The sequence below is a fragment of the Rutilus rutilus genome (genome assembly GCF_951802725.1).
Source record: "Rutilus rutilus genome assembly, chromosome: 9".
Classification (NCBI taxonomy): Eukaryota; Metazoa; Chordata; class Actinopteri; order Cypriniformes; family Leuciscidae; genus Rutilus; species Rutilus rutilus.
In genome coordinates this window covers 21,108,120-21,130,689 of record NC_140223.1, presented here as the reverse complement: position 1 = coordinate 21,130,689, position 22,570 = coordinate 21,108,120, and the positions used below count along the sequence as shown (strand labels likewise).

Sequence of the window (22,570 nt, the reverse complement as noted above, 5' to 3'; positions counted from 1 at the left end):
CCATATGCCTTAGAAAAACACATTAGGCCTACTGGTGTGCATCATGAGACAAAACAATGGCACTGACATATTTTAATATGTCAAGTTGCTTTCAGGTAAAACAGTTAAAAAACATTGGTTTCCTTGTCTGTGAAACCGCGGGGAAATGCCAAGTCAAATTAGTACGACACCAAACATGTGTAACGTTAGGGGGCGCCCATGAGCAGGAATGACAAACACTGTCAGATAAAGATCACAAACAATGATTTCGATGGTGTTGTTGTTGTTGTTGTTTTTTAGAAGGGGGTGGTATGAATTGCACATTTAAATCACTGCATGAAAATATTTCTCAAAATAGAAAAAATGTGACTGTGTGTCTCATTAACACTATGTTTGTCTCACATATTACATCAGTGTCAAAAAGAGCTTGTTTTTACATTATAGTTGACTGTTTTCTACTTCACTGAACTACTTCAATTGGCCTAATTTATGAAACAGAAGCAGAATTATTTGCAGAGCCAACTGCAGTGAGAAAGATGTGTTCATCTCTGAAGTTGAAACTTTAACAGCTCTGCAAAAAATCAAGATGATCTAAATGGAAATTGAATGAGGTAAATATTTAGTCTCTTTTGGAGATTTTACAGGGTACAGTTCACATACTAAGAGAAAATGACAGCAGCAACAACGAACTTAGGGACATAAGGAGCATGCAGACTCTAATGTATAATAATAAGATTTATAATAAGGAATGATAAATCATATATACTAGAGAGATTTTAATTGTATTATTGTATTATAATTGCATTCTTTTTTATTTTTATTATTCCAGAGTATTATTTTATTTGGATTGTTATTATGGGTTTTCCCAATCGATTGGTTAAAATCGATTGGTTAATTAACCAAAAGGTTTCTTCTCATTAACAAGTTAAACATCTGGAATGAAATTATTATTATTATTAAAATTCATAAGCTATTCACATGGCCATAGAGCAATGCTTCTCAATCTATGGGTCATGGACCAGGGTTCCTTAGCCAAGATGACTCAAAATTATTTAAATATATGATTAACAATTCTTATTTTGTATTAATCTCCTTAATAACTGTTTTTTATATACAAATTATGTTCCCACTGCACCAAGTAGGCTACACTAAAAGATTATTTAGCTACAAGCAGATCAGTTGAGTTGAGAATTTCTCTCTAAAACTTTGACCTCTCTTCGAATTTTTTTTTATTGCTATAATATATATATATATATATATATATATATATATATATATATATATATATATAATACTAAACCATATGGTCATTTAATTTTTTTGCAATTTTTTTTTTTTTTCTGTAATGTTAGGGGGACTTGTATTATGACACTGTTCTAAGGGTTGAGAATCACACGGTCTGGGAGCGCACGCACGCACATGAGAGTCACGTGAGGCTCTGAACTCAACACTATGGCTTCTGAGGACAACAACATATTCTCGACTTCTTAGGAAATTATTGTGCGGTTATGGTGGTTCTTAAAGTACTGGAAATACAATTTATACATCCAGCGAACATGGGACTTGGCATCGTAACGGCAGCTGTTCCAGAGCTCAGTTGCTGACAAGCAGCAAACAGTGCAGAGGTGAGCAACAACAACAGCTAGATGCACTGGTCTCCTTTCCCAAATGTTTGCTTAACGGTAGTACTTGTGTATTTACATCAGCCAAACAGGTTGCCTTTTGATTTAATGTATAGAGTAGTGCTCCTCTGAATATTTAACTTTACAGGCGAGAACTGACAGAAGTGCACTATTTCCGTGTCCTCTGGGCAGTTAAGAGGAACTGAAAATGTTACAGAATTTATGTAATGCATTTTATCGCTCGATCTTTCCAGTTGATTATGTTATGGATTATTATGTTGTGATTATAATTGTAGTTATTCTGCTGAAGTATTTGTAGAACAGTCACGGGGTAATGCATGACATTTAGTGTGATGACATCAGTACTGCCCTCGACAAATCATTAGTTGTTGCTAGAGTGAAGATGGTTTGATCTGCAAGCGTCTACAGTGCAAACATATGGACACCCACATTTATTAAATATCACATTTTAAATTGTTATATGCATAACATTATTTGTATAATAAAATAATTATAAAATGATTCAAGTTTGTAAAATATTTTAAATGAAGGCACAATATTTTACAGTTTTATTTTACAATAATTTACATCTGTACGTCATAAGCGTTACATTTAAATGTTTTAATATTTTTTGTTTATTTGAGTATTATGCATTATTGTCATACGGTGTTGAGTGGATTACTTCTGAAATATAAAATGGCTCTATAGAAATTATTCCACTTAAAATATTATTTTCAAGATCACCTAGAGTGGTCTACAGTAACTTATTTACTATGTGTCACCGGACTTGCACATCGTGCATTACGTAAGTAAGTTTACCATAGTATATTACTCAAGTTTGCAGTCTTTTGCAGTGGGTATAATACACATTTCTACGTGTCTTCTATAAGTTATTTTTGTTATTATTTTATGCCATGGGATTGAGCATATGTGGTATACAGTGAGTGCATGTCTACAAAAAATAGTACCTTTAATGCTTTTTATTTTACTTTCCGTCATTCCTGACATTTTCTTAGCTTCTTATAGGGGCTTACAAAGGCCACAGTCTGGTTTACTGAAAGAGATCATGGAGTGGATAGCACCAGCCTTGGAGAGGGACCTGGGTATTGATCAGCGGCAGACTGGACCCAGTCAACGACCCAATGAACTGGTGGTCCTGGTCCCAACTCGCTGGGTAATGGCCCTGAGAAACAGGAGAGTTACTCGCTGTGCAAGATATGAGTGCTTTAGTGAGGGGGAAATATGCACTCTTCTCCAGCGCTCTCAGATGAAATTGCCATCTGGTTGGACACGTGTTTGTATCCAAGGCCTTAGAAAGCGTAAACTAGGATACCGATTAGCCAGGGAGCCAGGCTGCCATGGGGAGGGACTCTCTCAGGACTCTTTCATGACTCTGATGCAGGGGGTATCCCAGTCTAATTTAAGGTACAGTACTCTGTCTTTCCTATGTTTTTTTATACGAATAATATGCTTGCATAATTGTTGTATTTAATTCTGTTTATTAAATCAGTCTGTTAAAAATCATCTTCAATTGTGATGTATATCAAACTATATGTCTTTTTTTTGTTGTTGCTGATATTAGAATTGGATATTTAATTTTGCTTGCTCATTTGTACTATTTTTACATTTAGATTGCCTTTGCCATATCTAATGCTCAATTCAAGTTATTTTTTAAAAGCAGTAATAATTTAATAACACTGTTCAATGTAATCTTAAGCAAATATCCATATTTCATGCTGTATATTATGATGTCGTGAGATATATTGTGGTGTTAATTTTTATACTATTTGCCAAGCAATAAGCACATTTGGTGAATTGGTGTTTACTTGTCATATCCTATGTTGAGTTTTTTTCTCTGCATTTCTTTTCTTCAGAAATCTGTGGCGTGAAGCTTACATGAATCATGTGCAACCATATGCAGATTTGATTGAGCAGACACCTGTTTTGGCCATAGATGCTGTTCGCCAAGCCTTGCAGAAACTGTTTTGCTCCGCCTTTATCTCTACCGATCGAGTGTCACCGTCCCTCTCTCCAGCCAAAGAGAAGGAGAAAGACTGCCCATTCCCATCCAGCAGCTCATCCCCCAAACAAAGTACTGACAGTGTGTGTCCAAATGTGCTTCCTGTAGAATGCTTGTTGGAGTCAGAGGAGGTTCTTTATGTAGTTTTCCCATACACACAGTACACTGTTCATGATATTGTCACCTACAGTCCAGCTAAGCTGGCTAACAGCCACGCTAAGATATTGTTCATTTTGTACCAACTACTCATAGCAATGCGCGAATGTCATGCCTCAGGACTATTGTGTGGTGAACTCTCCTTACTTGACATTGCAGTCGATGAGCAGCTCTGCAGTCGCCTAAAGATCTCACTGGCACATTATGAAAAGTTTGGAGAATACAGGGGTGATGTGCCGTATGCATTAGGAAGTAGAGTGCCAACAAGTGTTACAGCAAAAGACAATCGGAGTCATAACAGTGGTGTGAGTGAACAGCTTTGTCAAAATTGCCTGGATGAGCTCAAATCTCTGGTCCTAGACTGGGTCAACGGTCGAGTCAGCAACTTCCAATATTTGATGGAATTAAATCGACTGGCTGGGAGGCGTGAGGGAGACCCAAACTATCACCCGGTTTTACCTTGGGTGGTCGATTTTACTGTGCCATATGGAAGGTTTCGGGATCTCAGGAAGTCGAAATTTCGTCTGAATAAGGGCGATAAACAACTAGACTTCACATATGAAATGACCAAAGAAGCACTAGCAGCAGCTAATGGAAGTGGTGGAAGCAATTTTGCCTCAGATATTGGTGGACTTGTTGTACCTGGTGGCTCAGGACAGTCGGATCACCTCCATGTTCCCCATCATATCTCAGATGTTCTGTCAGACATCACTTATTATGTCTACAAAGCTAGACAGACGCCCAAATCTGTACTGTGTAGCCATGTTCGTTCCCAGTGGGAGCCCAATGAATATCCAGCTAGTATGGAACGTATTCAGAGTTGGACCCCAGATGAATGCATCCCAGAATTTTACACCGATCCTTCTATATTCCACTCCATTCACCCAGACATGCCAGACCTTGATGTACCTCCATGGTGTAACTCCTACGAAGAGTTTATTGCTGTGCATAGACAACTGTTAGAGAGTCGAGAAGTGTCTCAACAGTTGCATCACTGGATCGACCTAACATTTGGCTATAAGCTATCAGGTAAAGAAGCAGTCAAAGCTAAGAACGTGTGCTTGCACTTGGTGGATAACCACACCCATCTCACCAGCTACGGAGTTGTGCAACTGTTTGAACACCCTCACCCACCTCGTCTTGCACCTTACCAGTATTCAACTCCAGAACCTCCTCATTTTGGTCCTGTGAACGTAACAACATGGCAGATTCCACCACTTGAAACCACGCTGGATGGTGTGGATGGATTGGTCCCAGAGGCAACAGGATGTGAATCCAGTGGCTGGTCAGTGGTAGGCAGGGATGAGGAGCTTGAACAAGCAATGGAAGCCCTTGATTTAAGTGGCTCATCATCTTCTTCTTCTGTTCCAATCCCTTTGGTTGGTTCTGGTGGTGGAAAGACCAGTGGGGAGAGTGTTTCTTTGGTTGTGTCTCCTTCTCATGGTTCTCTCCCTGGTGAAACACCTGGAAATGTCACGAATACCCTAGGATCAGGAATTAGAGCAACTATGCTTCACAGAGGAGCCTCTATTAGTAAAAAGCCAGAAGTTTCTAATTTTGAGAATTTCAAGATAAGCCTGCCAGAAGGATTCAAACCTCTGCAGCCTTTGGAAGAGTTAGAAAAGCTCAACAACTTCTTGGTGAAAGGTCTACATTCCCAAGTCCATCATACAATAGGTCTTGACATGAACAAGAAAGACCTGAGACCTGTACTGAAAGTTCCTCTGTCATTCACAGATCTTTTTCAGAGAGATATGCAAGCTTTGGGTGTTCTCATCGCTGAGATCTTTTATTCCTCCAAACTGCGAGGACTGAGTCCTGGAACACATCTGAGTGATCGGTTTCAAGCAGTATTGAAGCTATGCTTTACAAACCTTCGAGATATTCCACTACCACTCCATCATGCACTGGAGACTCTTCTGCAGGTCCACAAGCATTGTTCCAAGACAGAAATGTTTACAATACACCAACAAGGCCTGCCGTTTCTGTTCAAATATGACCCTATTTGTGAGGGTCTTCCACCACCAAACCCTTGGCAACTGCTTAGTCCTGTTCTGTCCCCTCTACCTTTTCCAGCATATTTCCCAACACTGCATAGATTCATATTCTCCTACCACTCCAAGATGGAGTCCATTAACAGTGCTCAGGGCCGTGACATTGTCTTCAACTTATGGCAGCAGTTGGAGACACTTCTAAAGGGTGGCATAACTGCAGAGGGGCTTGAAATTCTTCTACCCTTTGTGCTTTCTTTGATGTTAGAGGAGTCCACTGCTGTTTATGCAGCCTGGTACTTATTTGAGCCTGTGTCCAGGGTTCTTGGGCCTCGCAATGCCTCCAAGTACCTACTAAAGCCTCTGGTAGAGGTGTACGAGAATCCCCGATGCCTTCGAGGCCGCTTCTACCTCTATACAGATTGCTTTGTGTTGCAGCTTATCGTAAGGCTTGGTTTGCAGGCCTTTCTTTCCAGCCTTCTTCCACATGTTCTGCAGGTCATCACTGGCTTCGAAAGCTGCAATACAGCTGGAGGGACTGAATGGGGGGGCTTAAAAGTTTTAAGGGGAGCTGCTGGTGCCTTAGATGAAGAAGAGGAGGACTATGAGTGTGAGGATGGGAGGTCGTCTACTGCCACATCTTCTGGCAAAGTAGGAGGCGGCAGTGGAGGTGGTAGTGGAGGCGTTGGGGTTGTTGGAGACCAAGGACTTGTGGATTACTCCTCAGGCATCAGTCTCAATGACCAGGTATTTCTGACTGAAGGTGAGGACTTTCAGAATGGCTTTTATGTGAATAATAATGCATCTGGAGCAACAATGATGCTTGCCGCCAAACAGCAGAACCAAAGCCCATCAAATAAAGACCAAGACCAGGAATCTCTCAGTGTGGGGAAACTAAGCGACAAGAGCAGCGCTAGTGAGGTGTCCATTGGAGACCGGGCAAGTTTAAAATCAGCTGATAGCTGTCAGGACCTGAAGCAAGCTAGTGATGGTGAGGATGGTGGAGAGCTTGAGGATGAGGAGGAGACAGTGGAAGATCGAGAGATTACAGTGCAAAGGGTGCCCAGTCTAGAGATGTCTCTTTCAGTCTGCACAGAGGAGTCTGAGGCAACCGTGGCCACACTTGAGGGAGACATCATGAATGGAATTGTGCAAGAAGATGCAGAGAAAAACATGGAGGAAGAAGAGACTGAACATGACACTTTAGAGGACTCTGAGGAAAAAGAACACAAAATATTGTTAGGTCAGTTAAAACAGATGTATCTTTTTGGTCATTTGTATGCATTTGATTTATTTGTACATCTTCAATATTCAGACAATATTTTACAATATTCAACAGTACACCTGAATTATGCAATAAAAATTCATTATCTTTTCCAGACACTGTTTGCAAAACTGTCAGATGGCTGTCTGCAAAACTTGGTCCGACACTGACATCTCGATTCATTGCAAGGAACCTGCTGCGATTACTTACTTCATGCTACATAGGTACATCTACAATTTCTTAACTGACATTTATCTCTGTATTCTAAGATTCTTGGTGGTTTTGGCTTTGAACATTTGTCATAATGGTCTCTGTTAAAAATAATCTTTTTGTGTTTTAAGGTCTTGACAAACACCAGTTCATTCTCTCTACGAATGAAGAAAATAGCCTTGAAAGCATAGGAAGTGTTTATGAAAAGAAACCGGTTGTTGGTGACCAGACTGCACGACCAGTTCTTGAGTGTCTTATTTACATAGCGCATCTCTACGGAGAACCAGTGTTGACATACCAATATCTACCTTACATTGGTTACCTGGTAACTGAAGTTTTTGAATCTAAATTTCTATGAAAAAAAAAATAGTTTTGGAAAAAGTAGCCTGGCAACCTCTATTGATGTCTTGAAGAAGTCATTGTAATTGAGAAATTATTTTTCAATAATTTGCTTGACCTAATTAATTGTAAAGAGTTTGCTGGTAGTTTTTTTCTTCAGAGTTTTTATTTAAATTTCTGCTTCCTTAAATTTGCAGGTCTCTCCACCTTCTTCTTGCCGTTTGAACACTCGAAAGGAGGCTGGGCTTTTGGGTGCTGCAGTACTCACTCAGAAGATTATAGTGTTCCTGTCAGACACCACTCTAATGGATATGCTGATGAAGATTAACCAGGAAGTTCTGCTGCCTCTGCTGGATTTGTTAATATCAACTAAGATGGGGTAAAAGCTTACTTGTAGTGCATCAGTCAGGGTCAGGAAGTTAAAACTTCCCATGAGAATCAGAGCTGCCCTCTGCTATGTGCTCCACATGGGCTAAAATGGCTTATTCTCTGTGTTCAGCTTTCCTAGTGGAGTGCAGACTCGTTCCGCATTGTGTCTAAAGACTCTGAGCCTTATGGCACTGATCTGCCTGCGTATTGGCCGAGAGATGGTACAGCAGCACATGGCAGAAACTCTCCGTAGGTTCTTCCAAGTTTTCTCCTTCCTGAACTGTCTGCAAAATCAGGTAACCAAAGACAATTTACAATTTTTATTTTATTTAACCTTTATTTAACCAAGCAAGTCACAACGAATTGTTATTTTCAACAATATATATTTGTTGGGGCCAGCGTGAATGACACTCAGGACAGGTGACGGAACTGGAATATATATATATATATATATCAGTAGCGGGCGGTGCATTTCACACCTAGGCCTTCAGTGGTGTCCTACCTGAATTAATAACTTTTAATATTGTAGCGCACAGACTCTTTATAATTGTTGTGAAATTGCTGCTTTATTTTTCACCGGCAGTTATAGGGCGGTGAGTTCGGAAAAGGCCGGGTAGAGAGAAACGAGCGAGTGAGTTAGGCTGATGCGTTTGTGTACAGTTGGTCTTGCGTTCCAGTTAAAAAGTTCAGAAACGGAGCCTCCCCTGTCTGTCGTTCCTCAGACGTTACAATAGTATGAATGTTTAAAAAAATATTAAGAAGAAAATCATATTCAGCACAGAAAAAACGGGGACAAAAAAAGCATTATACTTTTTTACACAAAATCCATCCTAATTTCTTTCCTCAAGAAGACTTCAATTACTCTGTTGTACAGGTTATCTGTGCGTTTCAGTCCTAACAACCTTTTCTATCGCCATGGAGGCTAATGCTGAAAGTCGAGTCTGTCCAGACATATTTCTGGCATAAGGTTTAATTCGCTTTAGGGCTGAGAATGTCACAGGGCAAGACAGTCTCCGCCAAACATGACGATATGTACAGCTGCACCATGCTCTCACCCAGATTTTTTAACTTTTGCCTTCAAAATCAGTCATGGCATACATTACAGTAAGTTCTGTTTTTACCCGAGACAGATCGAATAGAGTTCCGTGACTCTGCATTAAGCTGGAGAAGGCTAAATAAAGGATTTTTTTCCCGGTAGGTTTGAAACTGCTGGGGGTCGAGGAGGGTGAGAAAAACTATTAAATCTACAGGAATACATTTTATTTTATGCAGTTCGCAACAGATGTGGTTTGCTCACTCTGACTACTAGTTATGACTCTGACTACGCGCTCTGACCATCCAATCAAAGGACATGAAAATGCCAACGTTATTGTATGCCTGCTAGATGGCCCCGTTGTAGTCTAATCGAAATCTGATTGGCTGATTAAATCTGATTGATTATCTGATTGTTTAAATAAAGCAACAGTTTCATTGCCTTTCATTTTAACAAAGCTACAGGCACCCGCACTTTGATTCTGAAGGCCTCAAGGCAGATTTGTTAGACCCTGGCAGCACATGATGGCTGAAATATGATTGGATAAAAGCTCTAACATAACCATATACTACTGGAAGCAGCGCAACCAAGAGAAAAGCTGTGAAATTAAGATAATGGACTATCGGGAATAATTCAATACTCGTTCATGGAAAAAAATATATTAAAGCACAAGTCAGTGATTCTGATAGTGTTTAAGCCAGCAGAGAAGGCCTCTTTCTTTCTTCTGCTGAACACAAAAGATATTTTGAAGAATGTCAGAAATTAAACAGTTGATGGACTTCATTAACTTCCATAGTGTGTATATATATATATATATATATATATTTTTTTTTTTCATATTATGGACGGCAATTGGGTCCATCAAGTGTTTGGTTAACCATATTTTTCTAAATGAAAGAAAATTCATAAATGTTTGGAACAACTTGAGGGTGAGTAAATGATGACAGAATTGTCATTTTTGGGTGAACTATCCCTTAATACTTGGCCATTGCAATTTGTGGTCTGATTCATAAACAACTAAAAATATATATGGTGATATAAATGAATATTCTTTATGTGCAGATGGGAAGTGCCCCACGTAGGGAGGTTGGAGACTGCACATACCTAGACGTGTGCATTCCAGATGGAACAGAGGTTACTTGTGAGCTTGGGGTTTTGGAGGAACTTCAGGCTGTGTTTAATCCTGAAATGGCTTATGCATCTTACATTCCTTTCTACTGTCTCATTGGTAAAACACGTTTATACTGGTTAACTTGACAAGCACATCTTGTAAGCATTGATAAAGGTGTTCTATTCACTTTTTTTTTAAGGTGATGCAGCGATTCGCAAACTGGTTCTTAATCATGAGCTAGTTTGGAGTCTTGCCCAATCATACCATGAACGAGCAAGTCCAGGTAGCCCAGAAGCCAACTTAGGACAAAGAACATCTGCTACAGGCCTCTCTCCTAGTATGAGCCGCCATATGGGTCGTAGTCCCTTCCCTGCTCCCTCGTCCACTTCCACACCACTAGGTGGAGACATCCTGCCTGAGTCAGGAACCTTTGGCAGTCATCTGGTGGGAAACCGTATCCAGGTACTCCGGGACACCGAAGCCTGTGGGAGTCCAAACTTGTCCTCTTTGGAAACATGGACACGACCTTACGGTAGCAGTGCTCCCCAGACGAGTCTAGCCAGCAATGCACTTTCCTCAGCTGGACCTTCTTTCTCACACTCCTCATACTCTTGGGTCCTGGGAACCACTCCTGAGGACAGCGCACTGAAACAGGACCTCCCTCGCAGCAGCCGCTCCCTGCAGGGTAACTGGCTTGCATACTGGCAGTATGAGATCGGCCTTAACCAGCAGGACAAGCACTTCCACTTCCACCAGATCCGTCTTCAGAGTTTCTTGGGTCACTCCGGCACTGCAAAATGTCTGGCTCCACTAGCAGGGGAGGACTACTTCCTGTCTGGGAGTAAAGACAAAACTGTAAGGCTGTGGCCGCTTTATAACCACGGTGATGGCACACGAGAGGTTGAACCCCGACTCACGTATGCAGAGCACCGCAAATCTGTATTCTATGTTGGCCAGCTAGAGGCCTTACAGGAAGTGGTGAGCTGTGATGGTACTGTGCATCTGTGGGATCAATTCACAGGTGAGGAAGTAATAATACTGTTAATTTGAGCATCTGTAGTATTACTAACCTTTTGTGGCATACTGTATGTTAATAGTTCATTTTTGCTTGATTAACCTTTTTTCTTTTTCATATGAGCGTAACATGTTGTGTTTCTCATGCCTTCAGTAATTAGTTTTTGCTACTTTTGAGGTACTTTTGAAAATCCATCATTAAAATATGAATGATTAATTTAACAATAAAAAAATCAACAAACATTTAATTTACAATACATCTATTAATATTTAAATATTTTTTTTCATTAATTATTTCAAATATTTACTGTGTGAAATAGTTTTATACCAATTTTGTTTTAATTACAACTGTTCTAGTGTTACCAGTGAAATATGAGATGTGATATGTTTTGCAAAATTTCCATTTAAGCTGTAATTTTGTATGAACATTTTTTTTGCGCATGTCGCATACATAAAATGATAATGATAGCTGTTAAATTAGCCATAGGAAGACAAAGGAGTATGCCATTTTATTACAGACAACTGTCATTTCCATCACAGAATGCTATTATTAATATAATCATTACATATACAAAACGTATACATTACAACTTCCATTACAGAGAAGTTTACATTTCTTGTACAGATTGTGTGTTTTGACTGTGTCTGTCAGACCAACAGATTTAACATGATTCCTTGTTTGGCTCGCTCTCTTTCATATGACTAGGAACGAATATACGCTGTAATGAACCTCTGGATGGGAAGAACCCTATCACAGCTGTCACTACTATGCCTGCTCCTCACTGCAGCGTAGTGTTTGCTAGCGCTGATTCTGTGCTGCGTTTCATAGACCCGCGCAAACCTGGCTTGCAGGTACTGCTCAGTCCTCTGTCATTCAGTCATTTTAGATTATTATTATCAGTCATTATAGTGGCCAGGCTGTTGTTTTTTTCCTTCCTGCAATGCTCATGATTGCCAGTTAGGACTCTGTTATTTCTCTGTTGACAGCACGAGTTCCGTCTAGCCTACAGTAACATGAGTGCTGGGCTGATCCGCTGCCTGGCTGTCAGTCCGGGGGGACGCACTGTGGCGGCAGGTTTCTCCACTGGATTCATAGTGCTGCTGGATGCAAGAACAGGTCTGGTGCTAAGAGGCTGGACTGGTCATGAGGGAGATATACTGCAAATGAAAGTGAGTATGCATGTCCTTGGTTAATGTGTAATGTAAGATGTGCATACGACTGCATGGTCTAATGTTCTTTGATGTTTTTGCAGTTCACATGCTTGTAAACAATTATTGCGCCTGTATTGATATTAGGGAATTTAATGTATTAAGGATACAGACTGTTCATAAAAACTGTGAATCATATTGTGTACATCTCTAGCACACATCATGAGTTATTAGTCCAAATGTACAGGATTACATCTACTGTATGAACCAGAAATCATGAGGGTCGAGTGGATTATGGGAAATGTACTACAGTACATTCCTTTTTTTTCGTTGGTTTCAGTGTCTTGATTCACATCAATATTTAGAATTTCAGTATGATGAGTAAAACGTGTACTGTGTTGGTTTGTTCAGATGCAGTCAACAAGCGACTAGAACTAGGCAAACTTTATTTAACCCTGATTTGTGGGGTCAAAGGTCTGTCTCTGCCACCAGAGGCCCATGTTTGGGCAAATATAGACATGAGTTACTCATTAGGACAAAATCTATGAGCCTTGCAGATTGCCGCACAATTACTTTATTATTCTTGACTCTATTAGGAAATGGATGAACCTTAGCAGAGTTCAACAATATTTAGAAGGGTTCCTGCTGCCCCAGGGCAAGTGTGAGGGAGTTTTGGGCTGATGCTGTTTTGCTACTGATAATTTCACATTTATGGATCTGGTACATCCATTTTTTTTTTTTCTGACACTCTTATAATTCTTATCATTTTCAGACTCTGTTATATTTCTGCTGATTAGTCAACAAGATAATGTTGTCTGGCTGGATACCAGATTTTTGCAAAAAAAATGACTTGGGATGGTGTTTGGAAAGTTTGGGGTCAGTAAGATTGTAATTAATAATATTAAATAATCTGCAAGGATACATTAAATTGATCAAAAGTGTCAGTAAAGACATTTATAATGTTACAAAAGATTTCAATTTCAAATAAATGCTGTTCTTTTAAACTTACAAAGAATACTGAAAAAAGGGTATATTTTAGATCAAATAAATGCAGCCTTGGTAAGAGACTTCTTTCAAAAACATTTACAAATCTAATTGACCCCAAACTTTTGATCATTCTTTTATAGTTGGGCCAGTGAAAATGTTGACAGGGCAAGTAAAAATCAAGTACTGGGTCGTTTAATAAATGCTGACACTTCCCCACCTGTTTGTTACTTGACAGTGATTTCTTTATTTTGTAGGCAACAGATGGAAATTTGCTCATTACTTCTTCATCTGACCACACATTGACAGTTTGGAAAGATGTGGAGCACAAGCCACTACACCAGTACAGGACTCCCTCCGACCCCATACATGCATTTGATCTTTACGGTGCTGAGATTGTGGCAGGAACTGTTGCCAACAAGATTGGGGTGTACTCCATTCTGGACAGCACAGCCAACCTGGGGGGATCCACCAAGCTCAGCTCAGAGAACTTCCGTGGGACTCTCACAAGTCTGTCTGTGCTGCCCACCAAGAGGCTTCTGCTGCTCGGCTCTGACAACGGTGCCATCAGGCTGCTGGCTTAAACTAACTAGTGTTGTGTTGCTTTTTTAATATATTCCTTGAGCCACTTTTGGCTCCTTCCCCAGAATGAAACATTCTTGCCAACCATGCACAAAGAAATCGGTTTTTAGTCGTAGAAGGAGCAAGCCTGATTTTTCCATATTAACCTCGCTGAAAAATAACTTTGCTCTTTAGTAAGTGACCAAAACTGAATATTGCCTCTGATTCATACAATCATAAGAATTGTCTTTTTTATGATTTTTAGGGTTCATGTGATATAACTGCACTAGCTGCTTTGTATGTAAGAATCGACTCTGTAAATTCTCTTCAATAAGTCAAATGAATGGACTCTTAGATGCATGCATGAGATGAGCTGCTCAGGAAAGTTCAAGTGTGGTTCTAGTGTAGCATTTACACTTTCCATTAGACGAGTGAAATCACCAAAAACAACACTGTGAGAATCACAGGTTAGAGACTATGTTGATCATATCATGATTCGATTCACCAGACTTGCTCAGCAACTATGCAGTATTCATGGTAGACGTTTATAGTGCACCATGTTTGGCACTCTTTTCTATACTACGCAGTACGTTTGTACATCCACGTCATTGGAGCATAATTAAGAAAACAAATGTGATCAAAATGTGACCTTGGTCGAGTTTAATATAACTCTTCGTTCTGTTACTCTACACTGACTAAGAGTGTAAACACCTAATATGCAACGGGGTGGTCCTAAATCCTGAATTTGGGCCCTCTGACATTTAAAATGTATCTCTACTATTTAGATCAATTTGATGCTTTATTAACCTTGATGATGTAATCATTCATTTGTTTGTCACATCAAACCCAGGTCAAGTGACATGTTACATTTTACACACAACATACTGTGTGTATGCTTGTAGATACATACACATTTATATATTAATGATATATAAGATATATATCTTTGTTGAGCCTAATGCTTATTATCTAAAAGAATACTTTTTTGCAGCATCCTTGAATAGATATGAACTAGAATCGAACCTATTTAATTTATTACTGGAATGCTTTATATAAAACATGATTGTCTCTTGACATTCCATATATAACGTTAGAATATGTAGTGAGAATTTATTCAGATTTCTAAAACAAGCGTTACTGACTCTAAATCACCACTCTATATTTTCTGAAACCCGCTAGCTGCCAAGTTTGGAGATTTGGCTTGAGAATTATGTGTTCTGATAGAAGTTCAGGCCTTTATTATAATGTGTTGAAATAGACTGATTAGTGTTCAAGGTTTCATTTTGTAAAGCACATTATTTTATGTTACTAAGTAGAGGTTTTCAGTGAATCCTGTACAGTCAGACAATTTGGAAAAGTGGATATTGCTTTATATCTGACTCCTTATAAATATTTAAAAATACAATTGGTTGTATTTTACACAAACAGCTTGATGCTCCTATAATTCATGCTAAATATCATGTCCGTTTGAGATTTGACAAACATCTGCCTGATATAACACAAGCAACACATTGTCTGAAACCACATTGGCCATTGCTCTTTTGTATTCCATTGTGAGTAAATTTCTTTTTTCTTTTTTAAAATGTGACCTTTTTCTATATTCTCACTAAAATGAACCTTTTCAATGATTTAAAGTAAAAGGAATAGATAATAAACTTGTCTTGTATTTTCTTTTGTCAACTGAAAAACAATTCGGATGGGGCGATTGAATGTCCGAATCAGTTGTCCGGTTCGCTCTGTAGATTTTCGTGCTTAGAACCAGAGCACCCTCCGGAGAGGTTATTCTGATAGGACAAAGTCCATCTGATTGTTTGCAACGCACTGCTTTTCAACTCCTCTCAATTTGGAGATCTTGGCAGATGCCACTGGTTTGTTTGTGTGGCATATAAGAAAGCAATATAAAAGCTCTCTCTATCCAATAACAGTCTATATTAATATCAGCATTAGCAGAGCTGACTTGTCATCTCCTCCTCATTTATGTGCAGTTTTTCTTATGCAGCATGTTTACTCAAACTCAGTGTCTGACATTCACAGTCAGCAGCTCAGCAAACTATACAGTACCAGTTTATACCCTACTCCATACTTCACAGATCCACAAATCTACACACTCGAGTTTGATGTTTGACCCCAAGGTCTCTCAAAATTTACATCTATGAAGAGGTATGTACTAAGACTACATGAGGTAAAGATCAATGAAAGTTGAAATGTAACTGCCTGCTCTGAGATTGCCAACCCCCAAGCCAAGAATTTTCCCATTGCCTATTTTGTGCGTTTCTTTCCTAAAGCAGGGCTGGATCCCACAACTGGAGATATTGCACGGTAAGCACACAGTTTTGTTTGTTGTCTTGTATTAAATAGTTGTTCGCAATATATTAGCAAGATATTGTGTTGGAATATAGAAGTTGATTCTATTGCCAGCTGTTTGGGTTAGTAAATATGTACATTTCATCTTTGTGTATATTTGAAGTATAGTAAATTAATAATTTAATTCCCATAAGAATGTTTTGATAAAAAATGTTTTTGAAAATACAAATTTTGTGTGCAAGAAGAGTATCAGTAGTAAAATGCTGTAACATTTCCATATCTATTTTTATTTGATTTTATTTCACACACACACACACACACACACACACACACACATATATATATATATATATATATATATATAAATGTCCTGTGATTTCAATTTATTTTAACCTGTAGCTTTAAACAAATTTAAAAGGCTTAACCCTGGAATTATGCAACAGCTGACAGACCTTTAGCCATGTTAAGCATTTATTGATTATTCGACAATCTGTGAATTTAAAAATAATCCACCTGAAATGTCCGGATTTCTGTGGAAGTGAGGGAGACCTACAGGAATAATTTTGAAAATATTTTCGGTCATCAATAAATTATATGTGTGAGGGTGCTTCTTGTGTTAACATCTTAACAATAGATCTCAAAATGTGTATTTAAGGATGTAATGTGTATTTTATCCATAATAATATATAAAATGGAAGAGTACCTTTGAACAAATTACAACCAAATAATTCCAAATACTTTATAAGTTGTTCTGTTCTTTGGTTTTTAGACACTCTTTTAGAACATGAACTTGTGTTTTCTGGCATTCCTCCTCCTCTGTTATGCCAAGCAAGGCTGGACGGTAAAGCACTCAACAGATCTTATATTGTTTTTTTTTTATTTTCAAATGATTTTATTCCATTGAAATTCCATGAATTGCTCTTTTTCACTGCAGGAAGATGCGATTGAACCAGAAGATGGAAGGGATCCTGTAGTTCCTCTCATCCCACTGATGCCAAGTAAACCCATATCAGTAAGAACCCACAATGCTCAGTGCTCATGTCCCTCTCAGGATTTGAAGGGCACTCTTGACCCCACCGTAACAGAAGCACACACGGGTGCTCCAGATGGCCTGGAAGCAGATCCTTCAGCCACGGTTCCCTCTCCTGGGCAGAAAGAGGGCTCCTCTGAGGAGGACCTTGATTCGCTCTGTGATGGGGAAATGTCTAGCCAACAGATTAAACGGACCATAGGCGATGGCATTATGAAGCTTGGCCTTTGGTTCCTGGAAAACTTGAAGCCTAGTCGTGAGCAGCCCAATCTCATCATTTCCCCTCTTAGCTTGTCCGTTGCACTCTCACAGCTAGCGCTGGGTAAGTCTGGAATCTACAATAAAAACAAAAGACTCAGAGAATAGCAAATGTTTTGGTTTCTGTTCTGTTTTTGCATGCATACATATTAAAAATTACTGAGAGAATCTTGTTGTTTATCTGAATCTCAGGAGCAACAAATGAGACGGAAGAGCTGCTTCTACACCACCTGCATGCAGACGCACTGCCCTGCTACCAGACTGCCCTCAGCAGCCTCCTGCGCAACTTTCGCAAAAGGAGCCTGTCATTCGCCAGCCGCATCTATCTGCAAACTGGTGAGAGACACTCACATTAAGCTTACATCAAACATATACACTGTCAGCAATTGCATGCAGGTCTATACAGTAGCCCCCCCCCCCAAAGTTTTTTTGTGTGTATATTTAGGTCACTTAAAATCACGTGTATTATGCATTAGTGCATTTATGAAGTAATTTCCCCTGAAGTTCACACATGAACATATTTAATATGTACATTCAAGATATATTCATTTATTTTAAACTAGATTAAAAAGTTTGTAGTAGCTTGTCAAATCTTAGCAAATAGGTTATTTGATGTTTTTTTTTTTTTTTTTTTTTTTTTTTTTTAAATAGGATTGGGCATTTTTTGGGGGACTAAATCTTAGTTGATATTTGAGGAACAGTGAATTACCGTACTATGCAAAGCTATGAATGGTTTTCTTTTTTCCCCTCAGAATTTAAAGCAAAACAGGAGTTCATGGAAGATTCTCAGAAACTGTATGACTCAGAGCCGGCCACTTTGACTGATGTTAATGAGATCAATGAATGGGTTAAGAAAGCTACAAATGGGCACATCTCAGAGTTTCTGTCCAGTCTCCCTTCCAGCACTGTTATGATGCTGATCAATGCTATGCACTACAAAGGTCAGAACAAACACCTGTTACCAGCAAGTATTTAGCAATTTCCTCTTGAGCTTCAGTGAGTCACATCAGAGATTTCGCATTACTCAGATCCGTTGCATTATTGTTCCCTTTGTTATTTCACAAGTGTAAATAAAAAAAAGGACCATAGAATCCAAGTCTTATTTTCTCTCTGACAGGAGAGTGGCTCACCCGCTTTGACCCTCATTTCACCTCAACTGAGCTCTTCTACATAGATGAAAACAAGATTGTTAATGTGGACATGATGCTTGGGCCAAAGTATCCTCTCAGCGTTTTCACCCACCATGAGCTGGATGCCCAGGTTACTGCCTTTAAGATGCTACTTCATAAATAGCACTGATTAAATCTCCATACCTCACCTTTTCTTCCACTTTGACCTCTACAGGTTGCTCGATTCCCCTTTAAAGGCGACAGGAGTCTACTAGTGGTAATGCCAACATCTGGACATGTGAATGTGTCAGACATTTCAGCTAAGCTCAATATCTCAGATCTGTATATTCGATTACCACGAGAAAGAAACATGCAAGTCAAACTCCCAAAATTCAAACTTGATTTCAACCAGGAACTCCAAGAGGCCATGACAAGCATGGGTAAGATGTCTTACATCCAGTGCATGCACATTATGACTCGTTAGTGGCAAATATAGTTTAATATGTGCATCTATACTATCTACTGTATTTCCAGTTGCCCCATGATAATCCAAGGAGATCACTTTGGATTCACAGTCATTTGACTATTTCTTCTATTTATGTATGCTAACAAATATATAATTCTACTGTAATCCAGGTCTAGGAATGCTATTTAGTCACCCGAAGCTGGACCGCATCTCAGAGGGCCCCTTGTATGTGTCCAGAGTGCAGCACATGTCCAGTATTGAGATAAACGAAGAAGGGGCAGAGGCAGCGGCTGCAACAAGTGTGGTCATCTCACGTTCCAACCCTTCATTTACTGTCAATCAGCCTTTTTTCTTTGCCCTAATGGATGACTTGAGTCAAACGCCATTTTTTCTGGGAGTAATTTCCAACCCAAACCCTGGAGCATCCACTGTGGTCACAACCTCTGGAAATTCAGATAAAACTGATGACAAGCCACTATTTTTTGAAGTTCATCCAAAGTAGTTTTCATACTTTTAGAGTCCGTAAGTGATTGTCGACTGCATAGTTGATCCCCACTTGGAGGCAAATTAAGGACATATTTTGTAAACGTACATTGAGGTCTATAAGATAATTTGAAATTACTCCCCCTATGTGAATTAATGTTTTTCTAAATGTCCTTGCTAATCTTGTTAAAAATCTTTTAATTAAAGAAATTTGAACAGAAATTCCTAAGTGTATTTATTTAAAGGGTTAATAGTTCTCCCAAAAATGAAAATCGCTTGCTCACTCTTATGTTATTGAAAACCTTATCGTTTTGACTTATCGTTTATTTTAGTGAAATATTGCCTTGTTTCAGGTACGATAACATAACAAGCTGCAGTTCTACTAACAGAGAAATCAATTGTGCAGCAGTTTATGCGATTTTACAAACGTGCTTCAGATTATTACTATTTTTCATAAATACTGGTAAAAATGTACAGCACACAATTCAATAATCAACTGTTTTTGATCAATTAAATTGTATTTGTCGCATGACTGAACACAAAGTAGGTTTGTTGAGTGTCAATTTTTCTTATAGTATGCTGCAGGGGAAACAACTTTGTTTTAAATTCAAATGAAAAAAATATTTTATTATAATACATCATATGATTTATTAGTTATCCATTTTAAACAGAACACATTTTGGACCGGAAAAAAAAAAGAAACAATTGTGCATTTGTTATTTAATTATTTTAATTTAGAAACCTATTTTAACATAAAACGGGTGTATGAAATGTATGTATTTGATATGCTTTTTTATTTTCAGAAAGACATTTTGGAATGTAAAAAACCCTGCAATTATTTAGTTTATTAAGAAAATACCATATACTGTACATGGCTCTTATTTTTTAATTAAATTATACATAAATATTTTGAAACAACAAAAAGAGGGAGCCTCTGGCAGCTAATTTTGTGACTGTGAATTGCTCTTGTGGCATTGAATGCAACTGTTTGTTACAACATTTGTTTTAAATAAAACACACATTAGACACATTAAATAGTTTACAACCTATTTTTCAGACTCGCAAAACTTACTGAATAAAAAAAAAAGAATAAAAACTAGTCCGCTTCAAAAAGGCTCGTCTGTTATATTTATGTTTGACGTTCAGCGGAAGTAGATCCAAACGGGAAACGCGTCATCGCGAGTCGCACTTTCGCGCGTTTGGTGTGAGTTGGCGCGAGGATACAGGAAAGTGCTGAGGACCAGAGACGGTTGTGATCTTTTGTCCATACAACATTTAATCTTTCGTTCGCCATATTTTTGTGAAAACATGACTGTTAGACTGTCAGAAGGGGCAATTGAGGTAAGAATAAGACCGCAGCATTATTTCAACCGTTGCAGACCAAAGCTTGCTAAGTGAGTTAGCCAGCAAGATTTTGACAGTGAGATAAAAACAAACTTTTACCATTGCCTTTTGTTTATTGCACTTACCCTTTTCCATAATTACACGTGTGTGAACTGTAACAAGGTTAAAATCGAGGATGAAACGTGTTAACGCAATGCAGAGACGCAATAGTTTTTATATGGTCCGCTCAATGCAATTGCAGGAGCGGATAACGTTACCGAGCAGAACATATAAAAAGTCATTGTCATTGTCTCAGTCAATCTCAGTCATTGTAGATGGAAAATGGTGTGTGTGGAATAAGGCAGATATCTGAATTCACTAATAATGTTGATCTGATTTATATTAGTGAAAGTGTTGGATTGTGTATTTTTTTTTTTTTTTTTCAGTCCCTGACTAAAGGAGTTGAAGTCAGCAACCCTGTTCTTCAATGTGTGGTAACTATCATTGCACACTGTTTGCAAGTTATTAAAGTTATTTTGTTACATCACCTTATGTTCTAGGGATGGTGATGTGAAGACCAATATTGTAGACAATGACAATTATCAGATTATGTGATTTATGAGGGGAATAAAATGTTAATGTATAAAATTAAGTAAATTAATGCATAAAATAATGTATTTTATTAAGGTCTCATTTTTTAACATTAGTTAATGCATGTAACAATGAGCAATATATTCTAACAGCATTTAGTAACCGTTGTTAATTTTAGTTAATATAAATGTTCATGTTAGTTCAGTGCATTAACAAATGTTAACAGACACAACTTTTAATCTTAAAAATGTTTTAGTAAATGTTGAGATTAACATTAACTAAGATTAATAAATGCTGTAGAATAAAAAAAAAATTCACCAGACCATTTATTTCCATTCTAGTTATCTTAGACTGTAAAATGTTGAATATTCTCTCCAGAACATCCGCAAGATTGATGGGGGAAATGGCCTATCCCGTTTCCGTCTCATGATGAGTGATGGGCTGCACACTATGTCCTGTAAGTTTGATCAATTTTCAGATGCCTTTGTGTATTTAATTTGGTGTCTGTCCTTAAAATACATTGTAGTTTTCATTTGCAGAAGGATGTTTTTTTGGATGTTGTTCTGAAACAGCTTTTTGCTTATTGATCATCAGCACCAAAGCCATATATTTCTCTAATACTTTTGTTGCATAAGCATTTAAATGTCCATGTTCGGTAGGGGTGGGTGATGTAGCCTCAAAATTATATCACGATATTTCAAGAATATTTGCGATAATGATATTTATGACGATATAGAAAAAATTGAGACAATTTTTTTTTTGTTACATTTATCTCACCTAAATGTTTGCTCACTCATTGTGTTTTTACAATTGGGTAATTTTGTTTTTAAGAGTTTACACAACACAAGGAAGCTTGATTTCAATCTTTGAATTAAATTGAAAAAAGTAGCAAAAAACATATATATACAAAATAATAAAGATACAAATAAAGAGAAAAGTTTTTGGGTAGGTCTAACACTAGTATTCAGAAATGCTACAGAAACTGAATAAGGCAATCAAATGTAAAATAACACTGATAGTCCTGAGTCCTGACTAAATTAAATACATAGGCTATTAATTCTGATTCCTTACAATGAAAACTATCTTTTGTTGTTTTGACGACAACATTAATGACAGACACATATGGCTGCTGTCACATCTAGAGCTAGTGCCCGGATACATTACTGTTTTCATTATACTGTCTGTCACACGTGTTTTATGCTTA

General features: G+C 38.2%; 3 protein-coding genes across 5 annotated transcripts in view; all 3 read left to right on the top strand.

Moving 5' to 3' along the window:
* The first annotated feature begins 1,371 nt into the window (after positions 1-1,371).
* wdr81 (WD repeat domain 81) lies at positions 1,372-14,484 on the top strand. Of its 2 annotated transcripts, none has more exons than XM_084419043.1 (12): positions 1,372-1,604; positions 2,618-3,026; positions 3,476-7,011; positions 7,149-7,256; positions 7,374-7,567; positions 7,779-7,960; positions 8,081-8,246; positions 10,046-10,211; positions 10,294-11,115; positions 11,815-11,960; positions 12,096-12,278; positions 13,499-14,484. In XM_084419043.1, exons 2-12 carry the CDS (start codon positions 2,668-2,670, stop codon positions 13,823-13,825), a joined length of 6,189 nt encoding a protein of 2,062 aa, XP_084275169.1. In that variant the 5' UTR covers positions 1,372-1,604; positions 2,618-2,667; the 3' UTR covers positions 13,826-14,484. The 2 variants fall into 2 exon arrangements, with proteins under 2 accessions (XP_084275169.1, XP_084275170.1); XM_084419044.1 differs by having other exon boundaries at positions 1,466-1,604; positions 2,628-3,026.
* Positions 14,485-16,016: 1,532 nt separating this feature from the next.
* On the top strand, positions 16,017-19,674 carry serpinf2b (serpin peptidase inhibitor, clade F (alpha-2 antiplasmin, pigment epithelium derived factor), member 2b). Of its 2 annotated transcripts, XM_084419047.1 has the most exons (9): positions 16,017-16,121; positions 16,876-16,947; positions 17,041-17,118; positions 17,158-17,458; positions 17,587-17,730; positions 18,147-18,335; positions 18,512-18,654; positions 18,739-18,943; positions 19,140-19,674. In XM_084419047.1, the coding sequence occupies exons 2-9, from the start codon at positions 16,891-16,893 to the stop codon at positions 19,469-19,471; spliced, it is 1,449 nt and encodes a 482-aa protein (XP_084275173.1). In that variant the 5' UTR covers positions 16,017-16,121; positions 16,876-16,890; the 3' UTR covers positions 19,472-19,674. The 2 variants fall into 2 exon arrangements, with proteins under 2 accessions (XP_084275173.1, XP_084275172.1); XM_084419046.1 differs by having other exon boundaries at positions 17,041-17,458.
* A 937-nt stretch (positions 19,675-20,611) lies between these two features.
* Positions 20,612-22,570, top strand: part of rpa1 (replication protein A1) — a 44,851-nt gene continuing 42,892 nt past the window's right edge. Inside the window, exons 1-3 of the mRNA XM_084419045.1 lie at positions 20,612-20,793; positions 21,222-21,269; positions 21,745-21,823. Coding sequence (XP_084275171.1) covers positions 20,761-20,793; positions 21,222-21,269; positions 21,745-21,823 — 160 coding nt within the window. The 5' untranslated portion in view covers positions 20,612-20,760. The remainder of the gene's footprint in view (positions 20,794-21,221; positions 21,270-21,744; positions 21,824-22,570) is intronic.

Excerpts from the sequence above, each read along its gene's own strand:
- serpinf2b (XM_084419046.1), top strand. The coding sequence starts at position 16,891 with ATGAACTTGTGTTTTCTGGCATTCCTCCTCCTCTGTTATGCCAAGCAA. Across the intron at positions 16,948-17,040 it reads ATGCCAAGCAAGGCTGGACG|GAAGATGCGATTGAACCAGA; the intron begins GTAAAGCACTCA and ends TTTTCACTGCAG. Across the intron at positions 18,655-18,738 it reads ACCATGAGCTGGATGCCCAG|GTTGCTCGATTCCCCTTTAA; the intron begins GTTACTGCCTTT and ends TGACCTCTACAG.
- wdr81 (XM_084419043.1), top strand. The coding sequence starts at position 2,668 with ATGGAGTGGATAGCACCAGCCTTGGAGAGGGACCTGGGTATTGATCAG. Across the intron at positions 7,012-7,148 it reads AGAACACAAAATATTGTTAG|ACACTGTTTGCAAAACTGTC; the intron begins GTCAGTTAAAAC and ends TATCTTTTCCAG. Across the intron at positions 11,116-11,814 it reads TCTGTGGGATCAATTCACAG|GAACGAATATACGCTGTAAT; the intron begins GTGAGGAAGTAA and ends TCATATGACTAG.